General features: G+C 42.8%; 1 protein-coding gene across 3 annotated transcripts in view; it reads right to left on the bottom strand.

The window, feature by feature from the left end:
• LOC124720127 (zinc finger protein 99-like) overlaps positions 1 to 20,850 on the bottom strand; it is a 258,728-nt gene that overhangs the window by 20,510 nt on the left and 217,368 nt on the right. Inside the window, exon 8 of one of the 3 annotated variants that reach the window (XR_007006073.1) lies at positions 16,693 to 19,983. Coding sequence is in view for 2 of the 3 variants with exons in the window: in XM_047245424.1 (XP_047101380.1) it covers positions 18,528 to 19,983 (1,456 nt within the window). In the remaining variant the exon portion in view is untranslated. Of the gene's footprint in view, positions 1 to 16,211; positions 19,984 to 20,850 lie in introns of those variants that run through there. The other 2 variants (XM_047245424.1, XM_047245423.1) reach the window with 2 other exon arrangements.

Genomic DNA, 20,850 nt, shown 5'->3' with positions numbered 1-20,850 from the left:
TCACCACATTTTCTCAATAATTCCATTGGATAGTGCTGACAATACAGCTCTAGGATGTCAGTTTCATTACTGGTCTATGCTGACTGGAAAGCGTTCCACAGTCTGTATCTAGATACGTACTCTGCAAGCTACCACGTGATGCATGGCGGAGGGTACCTTGTACCACTACTATACTGTGTTCATCATAACAATAAACCTATTGTGAAGATTACGTAATATATTCTTCTGTATTTAGATGAATGTCATTGGATTTACTTTCACGCTGAGCAGAAGTCAATCTGTCTTGACTACAATCAAGCATGATTAGAAAGACACACAGTAAACGCATTATCACAGCCAAGAGAGACCCACAGCTAACAGTCAATACAGTAGTATAAGTTTATATGCTATCTAGCAAAAGTTTAATTGCAATAGGTTACTGGAATTCGATAGTAGGAAAATGAAGAGAACGAAAAATAGGAGGAAATGGGTTGGGAGAAAGTATTGCAAGATGAAACCGCTTGGTAGAATTTTGCTTACAGCACAATTTAATCACTACTAACACTTTGATTAAGAATCACACAGAAGTGATTGTGCAAGTGGATGGGATGTGGAGACGCTGGAAGGATTCAGACTGATTATATAACGATAAGGCAGAGACTTTGAAACCTGGCTTTAAACTGGAAGGCTTTGCCAGTGCAAGATATGGACTCTGGTCAGTGTTTACTGGTTATGATCCGCAGACTGAAGCTAACGAAATTGTAAAAATGTAGGAATTAAAGGTGACATGACTTAGACGAAACGAAGGAACCTCATGTTATTCAGAATTTCAGAGGAAGGCAACATTGGATTGGAATAGAGGAAAGGAATACAATAAAAGACGAAAGCATAGCTATAAGAGATGAAACAGTGAAGGCAACAGGAATCAAGTAAGTAAAATGGCATAGAAAAAGTCCTTGGATAACTCAAGACATTTTTCTGCTTAATATCTAGAGTATATACTATGTGCAACTGTGAGAACATTTGCTAAATGTTTGTGCAGAATGTATCTACGGTGGTACATAAGTAACAGCCTGTCATTCGCCTTTTGGGATGTAGAAAATCACTTAAATCCACATCCATGGACGATGGTTCACTAGCCCTCATCCTTAATCTGTAAAGGTGATTCGACCCCCAGTTGTGCTTGTTTCCCCACGTCCAGGACATGGCACATTAATGCACTCAGCTGACTTGGAGGTTCACAAGAGATACTGAACTGATGAAAGGAGAAAATATAGCAATGCAGAAAATGAAGCAGATGGAAGCGAGTACAGATGCCTGAAAAACGAGAGTAACAGGAAATGCAAAATGGCTCAGCAGGATGGCTAGTAGGCAAATACAGAAATGTAGAAAGAAGCGCAGCTAGGGAAAAGTGGATGATGCTTATAGGAAAATTACAGAGAACTTTCGAGAAGTGAGAAGCAACTCTATAAATTTCAAGAGTTCAGAAGGCAAGCCAGTGAAAGGAAAGAAGGCAGAGATGAAAGGTGGAAGGGAGTACAGACAATATTGACAGAAAATGCAAAATGGCTCATCAGGGTGGCTTGTAGAGAGATATAGGAATGTAGAAAGATGCTCAGCTATGGAAACGTGGATGGTGCTCACAGAAAATTTAAAGAAAACTTTGGAGAAATGAGAAGCAACTCTGTGAATTTCGAGAGTTCAGAAGGAAAAGCAGTGAAAGCTAAGAAGGCAAATATGAAAGGTGTATGGGCCATATAGAAGGGCTACATAAAGGAGACAAAGTTGTAGGTAATGTTATAGAAAGGAAAGATGAAATAGATAAAGATGAGATGTAAGATATGACACTCTGAGAAGAATTTGTCAGAGCATTTAAAGACCTAAGTCTAAACAAGTCCCCCGTAGTAGATGACATTGCCTCAGATTTATTCAAAAGCTTCAAAGAGTCAATTGCGAAAAAACTGTTCCACCTGGTATACAAGATATAATTATGAGACATTCATAATGAATGTAATAATTCCGATTCCAAAGAAGACTGGTGCTGACAGGTATGAATATTACTGAAGTCTGTTTAATAAGGTATGCTACAAAACACTTACATGAATTATTTACAAAAGAATGGGAAAAACTGCTAGAAACTGATATAGGGGAAGTTCAGTTTAGTTCCTGGCGAAATGTAGGAACTTACCTCAGAAGACAGGGTAAAAAAAAGGCAAACCAACATTAATAACAGTTGTAGATTTACATAATGCGTTTGACAGTGTTGGCTGGAATACATCCATTGAAATTATGAAGAGAGAAAACGCACATACAGAAAACGAAATGCTCTTTTGTGAAAGTACAAAATTTGGCTAAATTCAACTTGGCAAACTTCCCCCATGCATTAGGAATGTCAACTATTCTTACTCTTGTCGTCCACAAATGAGCAACAACTAATTTTACAAAAATATCTGTGGTATTTAATTGACGAGGACATGTAATTTTTTGTGTAAGATTCTCGTATTCTGTAATAGTTCAAACATTTTTTTTTTAGTTTAATGTGTGTTTGAGGTACTCCTTGATTAGTGGCATGTGGCAGTTGCGAGTTCATTAGATTGTGAACCAAGTCAAAGAACGTGTGCATAGTGATACCACCTCCACATGGAGTGCCAATGAAGACCTCAGAGACTACTGCACCCATACCCAGTGGAGAAGGGGGGACTGCACACCCCCTCCCTCCTAGCTCCCAGGGAAAGGAAAAGCAGTGTACTCAGCTGTTTTTCTTTCTAAGAGCTCAGATGGAAAACCAGTTCTAAGCACAGATGGGAAAGCTGAAATATGGAAGAGTATATAGGGGATCTATAAAGGGGACACGAACTGTAAACCAGTATTGTAGAACTGGAGAAGGACATATATAAAGATGAGATGGGCGATATGATACTGCAAGAAGGATCTGACAGAGCACTGAGGCACCTAAGTCGAAACCTTGCCCCTGGAGTAGATGACATTCCATCAGAACTCTTGATAGCCTTGGGTGAGCCAGCCAAACTAATATCTTCCATGTGGTGCTCACGATACACGAGATGGATGAAATACCCATAGAATTCAAGAAGAATATAATAACTGGTACATGTTGACCTCTGGGAAGATCAGTCTGGATTAAGGACAAATGTAGGAATTCACAAGGCAATACTGACCCTATGACTTATCTTAGAAGACAGGTTAAGTAAAGGCAAACTTACGTTTATAGCATATGTAGGCTTAGCGAAGGGTTTTGACAATGTTGACTAGAACACTCTCTCTCAAATTCTGAAGGTCACAGGAGTAAAATACGACTTGTACAGAAACCAGAGAGAAAATATAAGAGTTGGGGGGGGGGGGGGCATGAAAGGGAAGCAGTGTTTGAGAATGGAGTGAGAGAGGATTGTAGTCTGTCCCCAATGTTATTCAATCGGTACATTGAGCAAACAGTAAAGGAAACAAAAGAAAAATTTGAAGTGGGAATTAAAGGCCAGGGAAAAAGCAATAAAAACTTTGAGGTTTCCCAGTGATATTGTTTTTCTGTCAGAGTCAGCAAAGGCCTGGAAAGAGCAATTGAACGAAATGCACAGTCTCTTGAAACGAGAATATGGGACGCATGTCAACAAAAGCAAAACAAGGAAAATGGAATGTAGTCAAATTAAATCAGGTGACGCTGAAGGAACTAGAGTAGGAAACGAGACACTTAAATTATTAGACGAGTTTTGCCATTTGGCTGCGAAATAACTGATGCTGGCAGAAGTAGAGAGGATATAATGTATAGAACGGCAATTGCAAGAAAAGCATTTCTGAAAACGAGAAATTTGTTATCAAATTTAGGTTTAAGTTTTAGGAAGGCTTTGTGAAAATACTTGCACGTATTGTAGCCATGTATCGAAGTGAAACATGGAAAATAAGCAGTTCAGACAAGAAGAGTAGTTCTACAGACATATGCTGAAGATTAGATGGGTAGATCACGTAACTAATGAGGAAGTACTGAATAGAACTGGGGAGAAAAGAAATTTCTGGCACACATTGACAACCAGAGAGGATAAAAAAAAATGGTTCTAATGGCTCTGAGCACTATGTGACTTAACTTCTGAGGTCATCAGTCGCCTAGAACTTAGAACTAAGGACAGCACACACATCCATGCCCAAGGCAGGATTAGAACCTGCGACCATAGCTTTTTTTTTTTTTTTAGGTGGGGTTTAAGGGCGCTCAACTACGGAGGTCATTAGCGCCCAGTCACAAGTGTTAGAGCACATGGAATCTAGTAAAACTCAAGGGGATGGGGGACACCAGAAAGTCCGTACAAAGATGCAGATAAAATAAGTAAAAAGGTTAGATGTCTTTGGACAAGCCAGTCAAAGTTATAAAACGCAGGACACGAGCAGCTGCTCGAGCGTCATCAGCTAAAATATCCGGTAAAGTAGATGGCAGGGACAGGACAACACGAGATTGACGAAAGCGGGGACACGACAATAAAACATGGCGCACTATTAACGCTTGACCACAAGGGCACTGCGGGGCTGGGTCACCGGAGAGCAGGTAGCGGAGGCTAAACCGGCAATGCCCAATCCGCAACCTGGTCAGAAGGACCTCTTCTCGCCGAGATGGTCCGGAGGAGGTTGTCCAAGCAGTTGGGAGCGGTTTTACTGCCCGGAGCTTGTTTCCTTGGAGGGATGACCAAGCATCCCACCACAACGACACAAGCCTCTTACAAACAACCCCACTAACGTCAGATGACGGGACACAATGGGAGGCTGGCCGAGGCAGGAGGACTGCAGCCTTGGCTGCAGCATATGCAGCCTCATTCCCAGGCACTCCTACATGTCCGGGAACCCACAGAAACCTGACAGAAGAACCATTATCAGCGAAAGAATGGAGGGACTGCTGGATCCGTTGCACGAAGGGATGGACCGGATAGGGAGCTCCAAGGCTCTGAAGAGCACTGAGGGAATCAGAGCAGAGTACATACGATGAATTGCGGTGGCGGCAGGCATACTGAACGGCCTGATGGAGAGCAAAAAGCTCGGCCATAAAGCTGGAACATTGGTCGAGGAGCCGGTATTTAAAGGTGGCGGCCCCGACGACAAAGGCACAGCCAACACCATCGTCAGTTTTGGAGCCATCGGTGTAAATAAAGGTGTGACCGGCAAGTCGAGCACCAAGTTCGACAAACCATGAGCAATACACTGCAGCCGGGGAGTGAGCTGAGGTCCAGATAAATATGAACCGGAGCCTGGAGCCAAGGTGGTGTCTGGCTCTCACCCTCTCTGAAGGTGGTAGGGAGGGCAAAATCCAATTGTCGAAGCAGGCGACGGAAGCGGACTCCAGGGGGCAGCAGGGCAGACACATACAACCCGTACTGACGGTCGAGAGAATCGGCGAAGAAGGACTGATACGAGGGGTGGTCGGGCATTGACAACAGCCAGCAGGCATACCGACACAGCAGTACGTCGCGCCAGTAGTCAATGGTAATTCGGCAGCTTCAGCATAAAGACTCTCGACAGGACTAGTGTAGAAGGCTCCGGTCGCAAGACGTAACCCCCGATGGTGGATGGAGTTGAGACGGCGTAAGAGGGAAGGCCGAGAAGACGAGTAGACAAAGCTCCCATAATCCAGCTTCGATCGGACTATGGACCGATACAAGTGAAGCAGGACAGTGCGATCCGCTCCCCAAGATGAACCACTAAGAACTCTGAGGACATTAAAGGAACGTGTACAACGGGCCGCCAAATAAGAGACATGCGGAGACCAACAAAGTTTCCTGTCCAATGTGCGCCCTAGAAACTTGGTTGTTTCCACGAATGGGAGAACAACGGGACCGAGATGTAAGGATGGCGGAAGGAACGCTTTATATCGCCAAAAGTTGATACAAACTGTCTTCTCTTCAGAGAACCGGAAGCCATTTGCCACACTCCATGAGTATAGGCTGTCTAGACAACGCTGAAGGCAGCACTCCAGGAGGCATGTTCTCTGGGCACTGCAGTAGATCGCGAAGTCATCGACAAAGAGAGAGCCTGAGACGTTAGGTGGAATGCAATCCATAATTGGATTGATCGCGATGGCAAAAAGGGCTACGCTCAAGACGGAGCCCTGAGGCACTCCGTTCTCCTGGAGGAAGACGTCGGACAATACGGAACCCACATGTACCCTAAACTTTCGATCCGTTAAAAAGGAATCAATAAAAAGGGGCAGGCGACCGCGTAGGCCCCACCTCCTCTCCAACAGGTATCATAAGCCTTCTCCAAATCGAAGAACACGGCTACCGTTTGGCGCCTGCGCAAAAAGTTGTTCATGATTAATGTCGACAAGGTCACAAGGTGGTCAACAGCGGAGCGGCAGCGACGAAAGCCGCATTGGGCATTGGTAAGTAGCCGTCAAGATTCAAGAATCCCGACTAACCAAGCATTAACCATGCGCTCCATCACCTTACAGACACAGCTTGTAAGAGAAATGGGGCGGTAACTAGAAGGAAGGTGTCTATCCTTCCCGGGTTTGGGTATAGGAACAACGACAGCGTCACGCCAACGCATGGGGACCTGACCTTCTGCGATTGTAGGTACGAAAAAGGAAGCTTTTGCCCGCCGGAGAAAGGTGTGCCAGCATCTGAACGTGAATGGCATCTGGCCCCGGAGCAGAGGACCGGGACAGTGCAAGCGCACGTTCTAGTTCCCGCGTAGTAAAGGGGGCATTATAAGTTTCCAGATTCAGCGAGTGGAAGGAAGGTCGCCCAGCCTCTTCTGCCTCTTTCCTGGGAGGGAATGCAGGGTGGTAATGGGCGGGGGTTGAAACCTCTGCGAAAAACCGGCCGAAGGCGTTGGAGACAGCCACAGGATCAACAAGGACCTCATTACCTGAGCTCAGGCCAGGTACCGAGGAGTGGGCCTTAATGCCCGACAGCCGGCGCAGGCCACCCCAAACGACAGAAGAGGGAGTAAAACTATTAAAGGAGCTGGTGAAAGAGGCCCAACAAGCTTTTTTGCTGTCTTTGATGACTCTACGGCATTGCGCTCAGAGTCGTTTGTATCCAATACAATTCGCCAACGTAGGATGGCGGCGAAAGGTGCGTAAAGCATGTCGTCGAGCACGGATAGCGTCTCTACAAGCCTCATTCCACCAGGGGATGGAAACACGACGTGAAGAGGTAGTATGAGGAATGGAACGTTCAGCAGCATTGATGATAACAGCCGTGAGGTATTCGACCTGACTGTCACAACTGAGAAAATCGTGGTCCGGAAAGGTCGCCAGGGAGGAGTAAAGTCCCCAGTCAGCTTTCGGTATGTTCCAGCTCGAAGGACGTGAGGATGGGGTGTGGTGCAGGAGACGAATGACACAGGGAAGTGGTCGCTCGAATAGGTGTCAGAAAGGACGTACCACTCGAACCGATGGGCAAGAGTGGTAGAACAGATCGAGAGGTCCAAGTGGGAGTAGGTATGAGTAGAGTCCGAGAGGAAAGTCGGGGTGCCAGTATTGAGGCTGACAAGATTGAGATGGGTGAAGACATCCGCCAAGAGTGAGCCTCTTTGACAGGATGCTGGAGAGCCCCAAAGGGGATGATGGGCATTGAAGTCGCCAAACAATAAAAACGGCGGAGGAAGCTGAACAATCAGGTGCATCATGTCAGCCCGACTAACTGCAGATGACGATGGAGTGTAGATGGTACAAACTGAAACAGTAAAAGCAAAAAGAGTAATACGGTCAGCTATTGCTTGGAGTGGGGTGGTCAATGGGGTGGGACAGTAATAGACATCGTCCCGAACGAGCAACATGACCCCACCATGAGCTGGGATACCGTCCACAAAGGTGAGGTCATACCGCTCCGAGGTATAGTGGGTAAAGGCAATACGGTCAGTCGGGCGCAACTTGGTTTCCTGTAGACCAAGGACGAGCGGACAGTGCAGGCGGAGGAGCAGTTGTAATTCCTCCCGATTAGATCGAATACCTCTTATGTTCCAATGTAACAAGGCCATCGCTAGTCAAAAAAGAGGGGGAACGAGACGGGGGAAGAGCTGGTCACCTCGACGGCTGCGGAGGGCCAGGTTTCGAGGGAACAACGCTACAACCGGCGGGAGGCGGATCCTGTTTCATCGAGTCGTCACCAGCTGGAGCCGATGTCCCGGGTTGTATAGGAGGGGCAGCATCATTTGCCGACGAGAGGCCAGCTGAGCGCCTGGCAGCAGAGTGTCCCGGCGAAACTGAGGACGGCCGGGAGCAGCGACTCACGGATGGAGCGTCAGACAAAACGCGCCGGGGTGGAGAGGGGGATAGAGACTTCTTCTTAGAAGCCTTCTTGGAAGTCCGAGGAGGCACAGGGGTGGTGGGCTGGACCCGAAGAAGGTCCTCACGCGCGGGGTCCCTGTTGGAACGCCGGACCTCGGAAGCTGGGGTCCGGAACATTTCCCCGATGGATGTCTGAGAAGAGGATCGCTTCTCAGGCGGCGGGGGGGGGGGAGGAGGAGGAGGAGGAAAGGTGGCCCCTGGGGCAGAGGGGGCAGGGGCCGCGGGGGAGGAGGATTTGGAAGGCAGGGATTTGGGAGGTGGAGGCCTAGACCCCAGATGGAGGGAGGAGGGGGAGGGGGGACAGGATAGGGGTGAGGATATCGTGGAAGGAGTGGACATGACTGAGGCAAACGAAGTGGTCAACGTCACGGGATGGAGGCGGTCATACTTCTTTCTGGCCTCAGAATAAGAGAGACGATCCAAAGTATTGAGTTCTTGAATCTTCTTCTCCTTCTGATACGCGGGGCAGTCTAAGGATCTAGGCGAGTGGATGCCAGGACAATTAATGCACCGAGGTGGTGGGGTGCATGTATGTTCCTCACGAAGAGGACGTCCACAATCGCCACAAAGGGGCTCAGCCTCACACTGTGACGACATGTGCCCAAAGCGCAAACACCGAAAACAGCGCATAGGAGGTGGGATGTAAGGTCGCACGTTGCACCGGTAGCACATCACCTTTACCTCCTCTGGGAGAACGTCCCCCTCGAAGGCGAGGATAAAGGCCCCAGTGTCGATGCGACAGTCTTTGGGGCCGCGCTAGACTTGCCGGACGAAATGCACGCCTCGGCGCTCCAGGTTGGCCCTGAGCTCCTCATCAGATTGCAGCAGGAGGTCCCGATGAAAAATAACCCCCTGCGTCCTATTCAGTGCCAGATGCGGGACAATGGACACTGGGATGTCACCTAGTCGGTCGCACGCCTGGAGCGCCGCCGACTGTGGGGCGGAGGTGGTCTTTATAAGAACGGACCCTGAACGCATTTTGCTGAGAGCCTCGATTTCCCCAAAGATGTCCTCAATGTGCTGAACAAAGAACATGGGCTTGGAGGTGGCGAACATCCCCCATCGGTCCGAGAATAGACCAAATAGCGGGGGAAGTACTTCGGCCCAAGCCGGCGGGCCTGTCCTTCCTCCCAGGGAGTGGCCAAGGGGGAAAGGGCAGGAGAACCAGAACCAGAGACAGTACTTTTCTTTTTGAAAGACTCTGCCACAGAGCGACCTGAAACATGTTGATGTTTCATCTGTGAAACGTCCGCCCCGATACCACCCACTCCACCAGGGGCTCTCCCCACGGGCGCCACCCAGCCTCAGCAAGGGCCACCTGGCAGGATGACCATTGCCAGGAGTCCTGATGCCCCAAGGAGACGGGCATCTACTCCTTGGCCGACGTGGGGAGGGTGCAGCTCAGGTATCAGCAGTACGATCCCTGTGTTGTCAGGGGGCTACAACCTAGAGGGTACATGACGACCCCACCACAACGGGCTGGCTACCGTGCTGGATTTCGGGTGCCATGGAAAGTCCATCATGATCGTAGGTGCAGATGGGGACGCACTATGGGCGTAACTTTTAGAACCCATCAGGCGTTTAGACCCAATTTGATGAATAATGGGTATGGTTACAGCGCCGTTACAATGCTGAGTGCCAAGGTCTTAGTGTGCGGAGGACCAGTGATACACCACGTAAGGTGTCCTTCCCCAAAAGGCTCGTACTTCTGTAGAATTTTGAAAAATGGAGGTCAAACTCCAAGGGGGACCATTACATGGAAGGCCGAAACGGTTGAAACTCCTTTTAGTCGCCTCTTACGACAGGCAGGAATACCTCGGGCCTATTCTTACCCTGGGGGCGACCGTAGCGTCCGCTCAGCTCCAGACTGTAGCGCTTAGAACCGCATGGCCACTACGGCTGGCCCAGAGAGATTCGATTGATAGAACACATTCTGAGACATCAAGGGATTACAAATTTAGTATTGGAGAGAAATGTGAGGATTAAAAATTGCAGAGAGAGACTAAGAAATGAATCAGAAAGTAGATCCAGAGGGATGAAAGTTACAGCAGTTATTCAAAGACAAAAAGAGTTGCACAGACAGAGCAGCTTGAAAAGATGCATCAATTGAGTCTTTGAACTGAATACTATGACAACACCAATAACAATAACAACAAAAACAACGACTTACAAGTTGCCATTCATTTTCCAAAATATTGAACACACTCTGTACCTCCACGACTAGCCCCCCCCCCACCCCCACCCCTCTCAAGCTGTCATAAGGGCGCTCTTCTTCAGAGCTCTTCACCACCGGAAACTTACGTGTATGTAAAAAGCAACAATGAAAAGAAGACAATTGTAATTGATATAAAAGTTTTAGATGAAGCTTTTCGAAATCAGTTCAAAGAATAAGAAGAATATGAATTAATCACCTATAACAAGTAGTAGTTTCGCCACCAAACCCTTACACACTACAGCTTGTACAGAAATCCAAATTAATGCAGATTAGACACGGAAAGCTCGTCATTATGGAGCAAGAAAAACATATTCAACATAAGCCAGCGAAACAATGGATACTGGTACAGTAGTAAAACCTCATCCATCATCATACACCAAAGATCAGTAACAGCAATAGCCACAGCTGCAGCAAGAACAATAGTTACATTAATTAAAATAATTGGCACTGCTTACACTAATGGTCTCTCTAAAGTTGTTAGTAGAAACAAGGACAGGGGCAGAAACGCCATTGGTATGTTGATAGTTGCTGCAGAAGTTTTTGGAAGTGATAGTGATAACCTGGTCGTCAGTGGTACTTCTTTTCAAAGCTTCAGAAAAAAATATGAGAATAACGAGACACACACACGACGAAGATACAATTTAACCTTAACAACTGACAATGATTAGTGCTGCATTGGGGCGTAAGACGGTTCCCAGCAATCACAGGCGTTGACAGTTACTGAGAGTCCTTAGATCTCAATATTAAAGACAGCCATGGCTGTTTACCTAACAGTGGGGAAGTGTGGTAATGCTAATAAAATTTAGGAATTCTGTGATGATACAACAAGCAACGAAAGATGACTATGGGCTGCTTCTATAAATAAAAAAATAGTTTTATCACATCTACATACATATTTCGTAAGCAGTCACGTGGTACATGGCGGAGAGCACCTTGCACAAGTACCAGTCTTTTCCTTTCCCGTTCTATTTGGAAAAAGAACAAGGGAAAAACGACTGTCTACAAACGTACATGTGAGACTAATATCTCTTATCTATGTGGTCCTTACATGAAATGACCCTGTGGAGTAGAATCGTTCTGCAGACAACTTCATATACCGGTTTAGAGTTTTTCTCAATAGTGTTTCACATATGTACGTCGTTTTCCCGCCAGGTATTCTAATTTTAGTTCATGAATCATCTCTGCAATACTCATCTGTTGATCAAACCTACCACTAACAAATATAGCAGCATGCTTTTAAATTGCTGTGATGTTTTTCTTTAATCTGACCTGGTGGGTTTCCTTGCGACTCAAGCAATACTCAAGAATGTGGTCCCCATGGAGTGCCCTTTATAGATGAGCTGCACTTTCCTAAAATTTGTCATCCCTGCTGCCATCGTTACGTGCTCACTCCATTTCATATTGATTTGCAACGTTACACCTAGATGCATTTATCTCCATTCAGAGCAAGCTGCCATTCAAAACCAACTAAAAGTTTTGTGCAGGCCATCTTGTAGCTTCGTACAGTGCCACAACAATGACATTTTTCGTATATCACAGCATAATCAGCTACCAGCCACATCTGCTGCTCATCCTCTCCATCAGATTATTCACTGATGTGCTTTTGGCTTTCCTGATGATACCCTCATCTCTGATGAATATTTGCTGGTCAAGGATGACATACTGTGTTCTATTGCTCAAGAAGTCTTCAAGCCACTCACTTATGTGGGAAATTAATCTGCATGCTCAGAATGTCGTTAACAGTCTATTTTGGGGCACTGTGTCATACGATTTCTGGTAATCTCGGTTCACAGGATATCAAATGAGATACCATATGAGAAAATGGCCAAATAAGTTTTGGACAGGGGATGTTTTCTAGATCTGAGCTGATTTGTGGACAGAAGCTTTTCTGTCTCTAGACAATTTATTATACTCAAACTCAGAATATATTAAAGAATTTTAGAGCTACATAACTTTAAGGATATTGGCCTATAATTTTGCAGTCTGTTCTTTTGTACTTTTTATATATTGGAGTCTACTGCACTTTTTTCCAGTTCGTTGGGACTTTGTACTGGGTGAAAAATTCTTGATATATGGAAGCTAAGTAAGGGGCCAGTGTCATAGAGTACTCTGTAGAACCAAACTGAGATTTCATCCCGACCTGGCAGTTTGTTTTTGATTATTTCAAATCAAAATGTTTAAAAGTGTGTGAATTACTCAGGGACCAAACTTCTAGGTCCCTAGACTTACACACTAATTAAACTAACTTATGCTAAGAACAACATACACACCCATGCCCAAGGGAGGACTCGAACCTCTGGTGGGAGGGGCCACACAGTCTGTGACATGGTGCCTCAAACTGCGCAGCCACTCCATGTGGCAAAATGTGTGTCCTGACTAGGACAGATTCTTTCAGATGCATAATTTGTTGTACCTCCATTACCACCATGACATTTTTGAGTTTGTTCTTTGAGCCACAACTTTCGAATTATGGTAGATGCACAAAAAATAAGTTGGATCATAGTTGCACAGACAGTACAGTAACGGAAATGACAACAGCAGTGAAAGACCAACAGATGGCAGGTGAGATGTATTTTAACAGCTGAAGCCTACGACAGATATATATACATATATCTCTTGCATATCTTGTGTGCCACAGTGAACAAGTTTTCAAACACTCATATTAACAGGTTATTTCATTGCACCAAATAATTTAAGGAATGCAGATGTTCAAAATCTGTAATATCTTTCTTGAGTTACAAAGAGAGAGAGAGAGAGAGAGAGAGAGAGAGAGAGAGAGAGAGAGAGAGAGAGAGAGAGAGAGAGAGAGAGAGAAATAATCACATATACATAGGCTCAACCAAAGCAAAATAAGGTTTACCGCGTGCTGCAAGAAGGGAATTCCATAAAAAAGAGGGGTTAAAAATATAGCACAATGAACATTGGTTACTACAATAATGACAGGGTAAAATAAATGTTTGATGTGAAAACTATGTGCCTATCTCCTGTTTGGCAATAACATCTGAAAATGGAAGTTTCTTCTGTTCCTTCCTTGTACTTCTGAAGCAGTGAAGCCTTGGGACATACATGAACCTATTTTCCCCCCTTCTTCTTGATTCTCTTTACTGAATGATCTGTATAGCTAATGTTTCCTGCAACTCTCTCAAGCCCAGTTTTTAAAGCATTGTTTTGTTTCATTTGCCTCTTCCAATAAAATTTTATTGGCTGTGCATATAATCAGAAATACTTGGTTACAAAGAACTTTTCCTGCACCTGTGGTGCATAAAGACAAAGGAGACGTGCCATGTATTAAAGAGCAAGCCATAAGACTGCTCAATGTGTGCAGGTCAACAGGTGACAGTCAACTGGGGCTTCCACACACTCAGAAAAATGGGACATAGTTGGCCAGTCAATTCCACAGGAATGCATTTCTGCATCATTTTTCTGAGCTATACAATTACTTGTCCAAAAATGATGCTTTTCAAAAGATTTATAAAAACATGGATGAACCTAGAAAAGATTTATGTGAATGGTAAAAATGAAGTTGCCTGATGAGGTCTACTTTACTATTTGATTTCTTGAACATTATCTATCCTTGCTGAAACAGCACAATGATTACCAAATATTTTATAAGTATCTGGTGGCAGTCCAGAGGACTTCATATCAATATATACTGGCATTATAAGTCATGCTGTGTGAACAATACAGTAGATTTTTCATTCAAAATATGCTCTTTCTGGGATGAACTTCAGTTATCACAGTAGGAGATGGACTCTACACAACAATGCATTTTTCTAGATTCGATGTATGATGGAGATTGACTCCCACTGTCAGAAGCAATTTATCTTTATTTCCTGTTGGTTGATCAACTGATGCATTATTGGAACACTAGGAACATTGATCTGGAAATCAGTAATGCCACAGTAAAAATAAGAAATTTAATAATAATGACTGGTTCTTATTTTCAGAAATTATGGCTCTTTCCTTATCTAATACTGAAACTCTGACAGGTGTGAAAAACTCAGTGGAAGTTATGCTGCAAGTAGACAAGAAGAGGATAGAGAAATAGAATCAGCCAAAAGAGGTACTGACTGCAGCAAAGTCTTTTCTCTTCCTTTATGACTATCAAGTTCTGGTCCTTTCTAACTACTGGTAAAAAAACTTCACATCATTTGTTATGAGCAACAACTTCCTTCACAAAAACTCTTCAACATGGTAGTACAATTCTAATTATAAAATTGGAAAGGAAAAAAATCAGATGAGGACTATTAGCAGAAGCAAGCATCAGACTCATTTATGACTACAATAAATTTTTACAAAGGATGAAACTGAGAAATAATTTTTTCTAAGAGTCATTGCTGGATATCAAACAAATATCCTACAAGAGACAAATACTTTGAAATGAAAATGTATAATTCAATTTCTTTCTGTTCCCACGTTTGGGTGCAATACAAGTTGTTAATAAAAACACTTGTATCTTATCAAAGTTGTGTGCATTTTTAACAAAAATATTACTTCTCAAACAGATTTCATGTTCTTCAAATAATTCTGGAAATTATATTTTGTAATGTTCGATTCAGAAAGTTTTATAAGCGGTGTAGTTACCTTGAACATTCACCATAAATTTCGGTAGGAACAAAAATGGAAGTGTGCAGAAGTAAACATATTCAATTTCCCAACTTCACAGCTTTCAGGGGTCAGTTAGGCACTGTCTGAGTGAGTAGACACTTTACATGGACACATTGATTGGAATGGCATTGTGGCTGTGACCAGCAAAATTTTGGCTTTGAGAAAATTACCAGAAGCTTAGATCCACCCTCATGTGTAGCCAGCTTTCAGTGAGGCATGGTACAGATGTGGAGGATGTACCACAATGATAAATTTATGCAATGTAAGTGGTCACTTAAAACAGAGAAATCATCAGCACTCACAACATAGACAGTAGGTACTCCTGAGCTCTATTTATTACATTACTGTTTGATCTGAAAATGGCTGAAGTTCTTCAGTTTATTTTTTGGGCTATCTGAAGTGTGTTATATAGTTTTGTATAAATGCAGTGCTACACTGTACAAGAAATACCAAATGAAATAGACAAAAAGTGTTCACACACAATGAGAAGTCAACCACTGAGTACCTAGAAAGTGGAGACCAACCATCTGACTGCTACTGATGAGTTAACTGCTCCACAGATTTGTATTAGTTTAAGCACAGACGATGAGTTTTCCTTGAGTGATATTTACTTATCTCAGGCCACCTTGCCATTCCCTAAATGCTAATGGCAAATATAGTCATGTCACATCTCAGGTACCTGTGTAATGTTATCCATTAAAGCACATAGTAGATTTTATATCTTATTAGATATTCACTGTAAAGCCTGCTAAGTTTTGATCAAGTACTTTGTCAGTCGCGATTTCATTTAGCTGCGTTGAACTTTCCTTTACATCACACTGTTCATCAGGAATGGGACCTCAAAGCCTTCATCATCACTAGTTCGCAGAAGAAGAGACTCTGGAGATAAAATTAGGAACAGAATAATTGTTTGACATACATGTTAACACTAACTCAGCCACCGATTCTGAAAGGAACAATGTTAAACTTTCTACAGCAGCAGTCATATGTTTCAGCAAGAGATCCGAAAATTCTGCAAAAGAGCGATTTTCTTAGGATGAAGGAATGGTTTGGTCGCAAATCTGATGGGAAAGAAAATCATTTTCATCTAATTTATTATGCATTTGATGTCTCACCATTGTCACACAACAGTCAAAAGGGAACACCATGTCATGTTATTTCTGATAGAAGGTAACTGCGTTGACAAATTCAGACTGGAAATTTGAAGTGATATACACAAAAATGAATATTTGGTGTATACTGCATCCATCAACAAATATATATATACACCTGGACTTCCATCGCCTTTGCAGATTTTATTTCACAATTGCACAACAAAGTTATGGTTTTCATAGATTTCTGTAAATTATTTAGGTCCATACCTGACTTTGGGTAAATTATTGTTCATGAATAAACATTGGAAAGGAGTAAAATTTCAAATTATATATGGGTGATTTCGGAAGTTACACTAAAGTTATGAAATATAAGCAATTGTGTAACAGATCTATGTTGGCCATTGCTGTTGGACAATAAGCTACCAGAAATTTAAGAAATGCATTGCCAAATATCCCAACAGGATATGAGCTTTTCTGCAGATGCACTACTTACATACTTATTACATACTTACAAAAATGTAACATAAATCACATATTATGTGCTTATTATAGATAGGCCATCTTCCATCCTCCAGTGATTAAGCAGTTAATCAAGGTAGCAGAAAACCGTTCATGAAACTTCCACATCTTCCATGTCATGCAACAATGAAGTTCAGAACTGTTTAGTGTGGTTCCAAACAAACAAAAATATGTAAGAACAACAAAGCAGACAATCAGCACATTTCATTCAACATACAAAATATCAGTATGCTTTCGAGAACAAAAATACCATAAAGGAAAACTGTATTGCTCAATTTTCACATGCACAGAAAGAAACAGACTACATGTGATTTGAAAATATCCACTTGGTGAAGGTCAAAATACATGCAGCACTGAATTCCTGATGTGTACTGACACATGATCACTAGAATGGGTTACTAATATGAATACGAAACTATTAATTGAAAAGCCCTTTCAGATCTTGGATTAGTAGCATCAGTTAATTTGTACACAACCTGGATGGCCAGAAACTAATTTTTCAACTACAATACTGTTTCTCTTGGTGATAACAAATCGTTGAGGGACAGAAGGTGGCATTAAAGAAAGCACTCCCAATTATTCAACACAGGGCAGGGCAGACAGATTGCATAGCATTAGCTGTGGCAATGATGCACCATTTAGCTCAGCATGCAGCAAACCTGTCTGCAGTAACCAAAGAGGCTGCTGAAGTAAAATGACTATTCCTTATCAACATAAAGAAGAATACCTAGCAAGCAGGAGACATTTCGTTTGTTATTCTTTTCCTGATAAGAAAATAAAGTAACATCCAGTAGTCAGTCATCTGACAAAAAGCTATTTTACAGCTAGCAATGGATAATAAATTTAGCACTTCATGTTACTTTTACAAAAGTTACTAAAGGTGTCTTTAGTGAAATTGTAAATTTGTTTTACTTTATTAAAAAGCAAAATTGCGGAACTAATTGTAGCATTCCTAAGGAAGAGTAATAGACAAGAATCACAATTCATTAACATAACATGGCATAAAAATCCCACCAGTTAATACTATTTCAAGATATTGAAGTTATAAAAACAGCCTTGAGTAACAAATGATGAAACAAGAATTAGTTTAAATTGTCGTAAGTACACATGCGTAAAGGTGTCTCTAAAAACAGTGCTTATCTGCAGACTGATAAAACATGAAGTTTAAACGGTGTAAGCAGATACTCAAAAAGGATTCAAGTTCATAACATATTTGAATTACCACAAATTTTCAGAATATTATATAATATACATTTGCATTGTGAACACTACCGGAAAAATACAGGGAGTCCATGTCTTAAACATAACTGACAACATATGCTAAGAGTTTTTCCACTAGACATACATCAAACAAGTTAAATAGTACACGGTTAAGAGGGCTGTTTTCAATCAGTTTAAACATGTCACTTCTTGATAATTCTGAATAAAAAAAAAAAGGCCAATTTACATCTCCACATGCAAAAATATACATATACATCTATGAAAATTTAATCCCCCATACATTTGTCTTTGGTTTTTAGACACCTCCAGTAAAATATACTTGACAACCATCTGATATCTCATCCTGTAAGAAAGTGCAGAAATACTTTCCAAAATACATTAACAGCCATAACAGAGCATTTGCTCTCAACATCACACTTCTTTAGCTATTCTCATATGTCTGCTGACATACAGGCCTAGCTTAACCTGTAAGAAACGTATCACTGCAGCTGTCTTCCATTTATTGCTTTCGCCATCTTATATTAAGATGGTCAAATATTTTTGTGAAATTTATTTCCTCTTGAATCGGTCTCCTAGGCTTAACAATAACTCCTAATTATACCTCACATTACTGGATATTTGTTTTATGATCAATATGTGTTACTGCATGGGCCTTGAGACTACCAGACTGAGTAAATGCTTTTCCACAAACATCACATTTGAAAGGTCGCTCGCCTGTATGTATCAATACATGTCTCTTCAAATTACCAGACTCAGTAAACGCTTTCCCACAGGAATCACATTTATACGGTCTCTCGCCAGTATGCACTAATACATGCGCCTTCAGACCACCAGACCGATAAAAGGATTTCCCACAGACGTCACATTTGTATCGTTTTACGCCATTGTGAATTAATGCATGTACATTGAGATTCCCACGGCTAGCAAATGATTTGCCACAAACGTCACACATGTGTCGTCTCTGGCCAGTGTGTTTCACTCTATGCGCCTCGAGGCTACCAAACTGAGTAAAGCACTTTCCACAAACGTCACATTTGTGTGATCCCATACCAGTATGCATAATAACGTGCACCTTGAGCCTGCCAGGTGTAGTAAACGATTTATCACAAAACTCACATTTGTGTGGCCTTTTGTCAGTATGTATGAGCGAATGAACTTTGAGATTGCTAGAATGAGTAAATGACATACCACAAATGACACATTTATGTGGTTTTTCGCCAGTATGTAGTAAGATATGCTTATTGAAATTGCCCATCACAGCAAAGGATTTCCCACAAACCACACATACGTGTGGTCTCTCCCCAGTATGTATTCGTGAATGCTCCGTGAGATGACCAACTCGAGTAAATGCTATCCCACAAACGTCACATTTATGTGGTCTATCCGCACCATGTATTAAGGAATGCTTGTTGAGACTGCTGGAATCGCAAAAACATTTACCACAAATCTCACATTTGTGTGGTCTTTTACCAGTACTTATTACTGAAGTGCTCTTGAGATGTCCAGGCTGACTAGATGATTCCTCACAAATATCAAAAGTGTATGGTATGTGACCATCTGTTTTATTGATAGGTTTACTGGAAGTACCACATTTCTGTAATTTATTGCCACTACTTACCACCTCACAGCACATGAAACTATCATATTCATTAGAAACTGTGCTACGTTGATGACTTTCTACGTGACTAATGCTTCTTTGCACAACAGAATGTTTGCTCAAGCTATCACGTGTTTCAAATACTTCACCACACGCTGTACAGACATGAGAAGGTGGCTGCACACCATCAATATGAATGAACACATGCATTATGAGACTAAATTTTGACAAAAAAGTTTGATTGCATGAACTACACATAAATTGATTAATTTCACTTTCTTTTAAGTTGCTAGTTTTTCTACTACATAATGCAGTGTCCTCCTTAGACAGAAACACTTGTACTGCAGTTCCACTACTGACGAAATGTGCTGATTTCTCTGTAGTAATGTCCAGCTTATCACCTGTTGTTCTCTGATATGTTTCATCAAATACAAAACTACCAGCCTCACTTGCCACTTTCGTCGACCTGAAACGAAAAAATTAATTAGTCAACAATCACAAATTATAATAGGTAAATATTTCCAGGATGCATGTAAGAGGATGTTTATACATTCAATGTTTATGAGATGAAACTGTTTCATCTATGGCAGGATGCGCTCGCTCGCTCTCTCTCTCTCTCTCTCAATGGAAACCCTCAGCTGCCGACCGGTGTTGTTGATATACCTCGATGGGGACACCTGAAATGTGTGCCCCGACCGGGACTCGAACCTGGGATCTCCTGCTTACATGGCAGATGCTCTATCTATCTGAGCCACTGAGGACACAGGTGAATGGCCCAACTGCAGGGACTTATCCCTTGCACACTTCCTATGAGACCCACATTCCCAACTGTTGGGAATGTGGGTCTCCTGGAAAGTGTACAAGCTTGCACACATCCTGGTAGACATTGTGGATTGGGCTGCTGTCTTATACTTGTTGCAGAAGTTTTTACACATGCTGTGTGCTTCCTATGACAATTTCCAACTGGTGTGAAAAGAGGAAATACAACAGCTCTTGTCAGAACAGCATATAACTCTTGCTTGTTCAGATGGTCACAGAGCAGGGGTAGAGCCATAAGACCTAAAGAAAAATATCCTTCTTCTGGGTCTCTCAGCCACTGATGCTCTGAAGATTGTGGTGGTCCACTGACAGATAATCCTGATGATTCTGTCTTGAGGCCTAAGAACACAGAGATACAGCTACAAGAGGAGATAGCTTGGGGTTAATTAGCAATAAAGCAGAGTTTGGCCACAAGGGAAAGATAAGATGAATGTTCCTGACCCTGTGCCAGATACAAATGTTCTCATCTGATCCCTCAGTGGCTGCAGCTGTGTAAGAGGGGCAGTAACATCTG

The sequence above is a fragment of the Schistocerca piceifrons genome, chromosome 11 (genome assembly GCF_021461385.2).
Source record: "Schistocerca piceifrons isolate TAMUIC-IGC-003096 chromosome 11, iqSchPice1.1, whole genome shotgun sequence".
Lineage (NCBI taxonomy): Eukaryota > Metazoa > Arthropoda > Insecta > Orthoptera > Acrididae > Schistocerca > Schistocerca piceifrons.
This window is presented reverse-complemented; position numbering and strand designations above follow the sequence as displayed.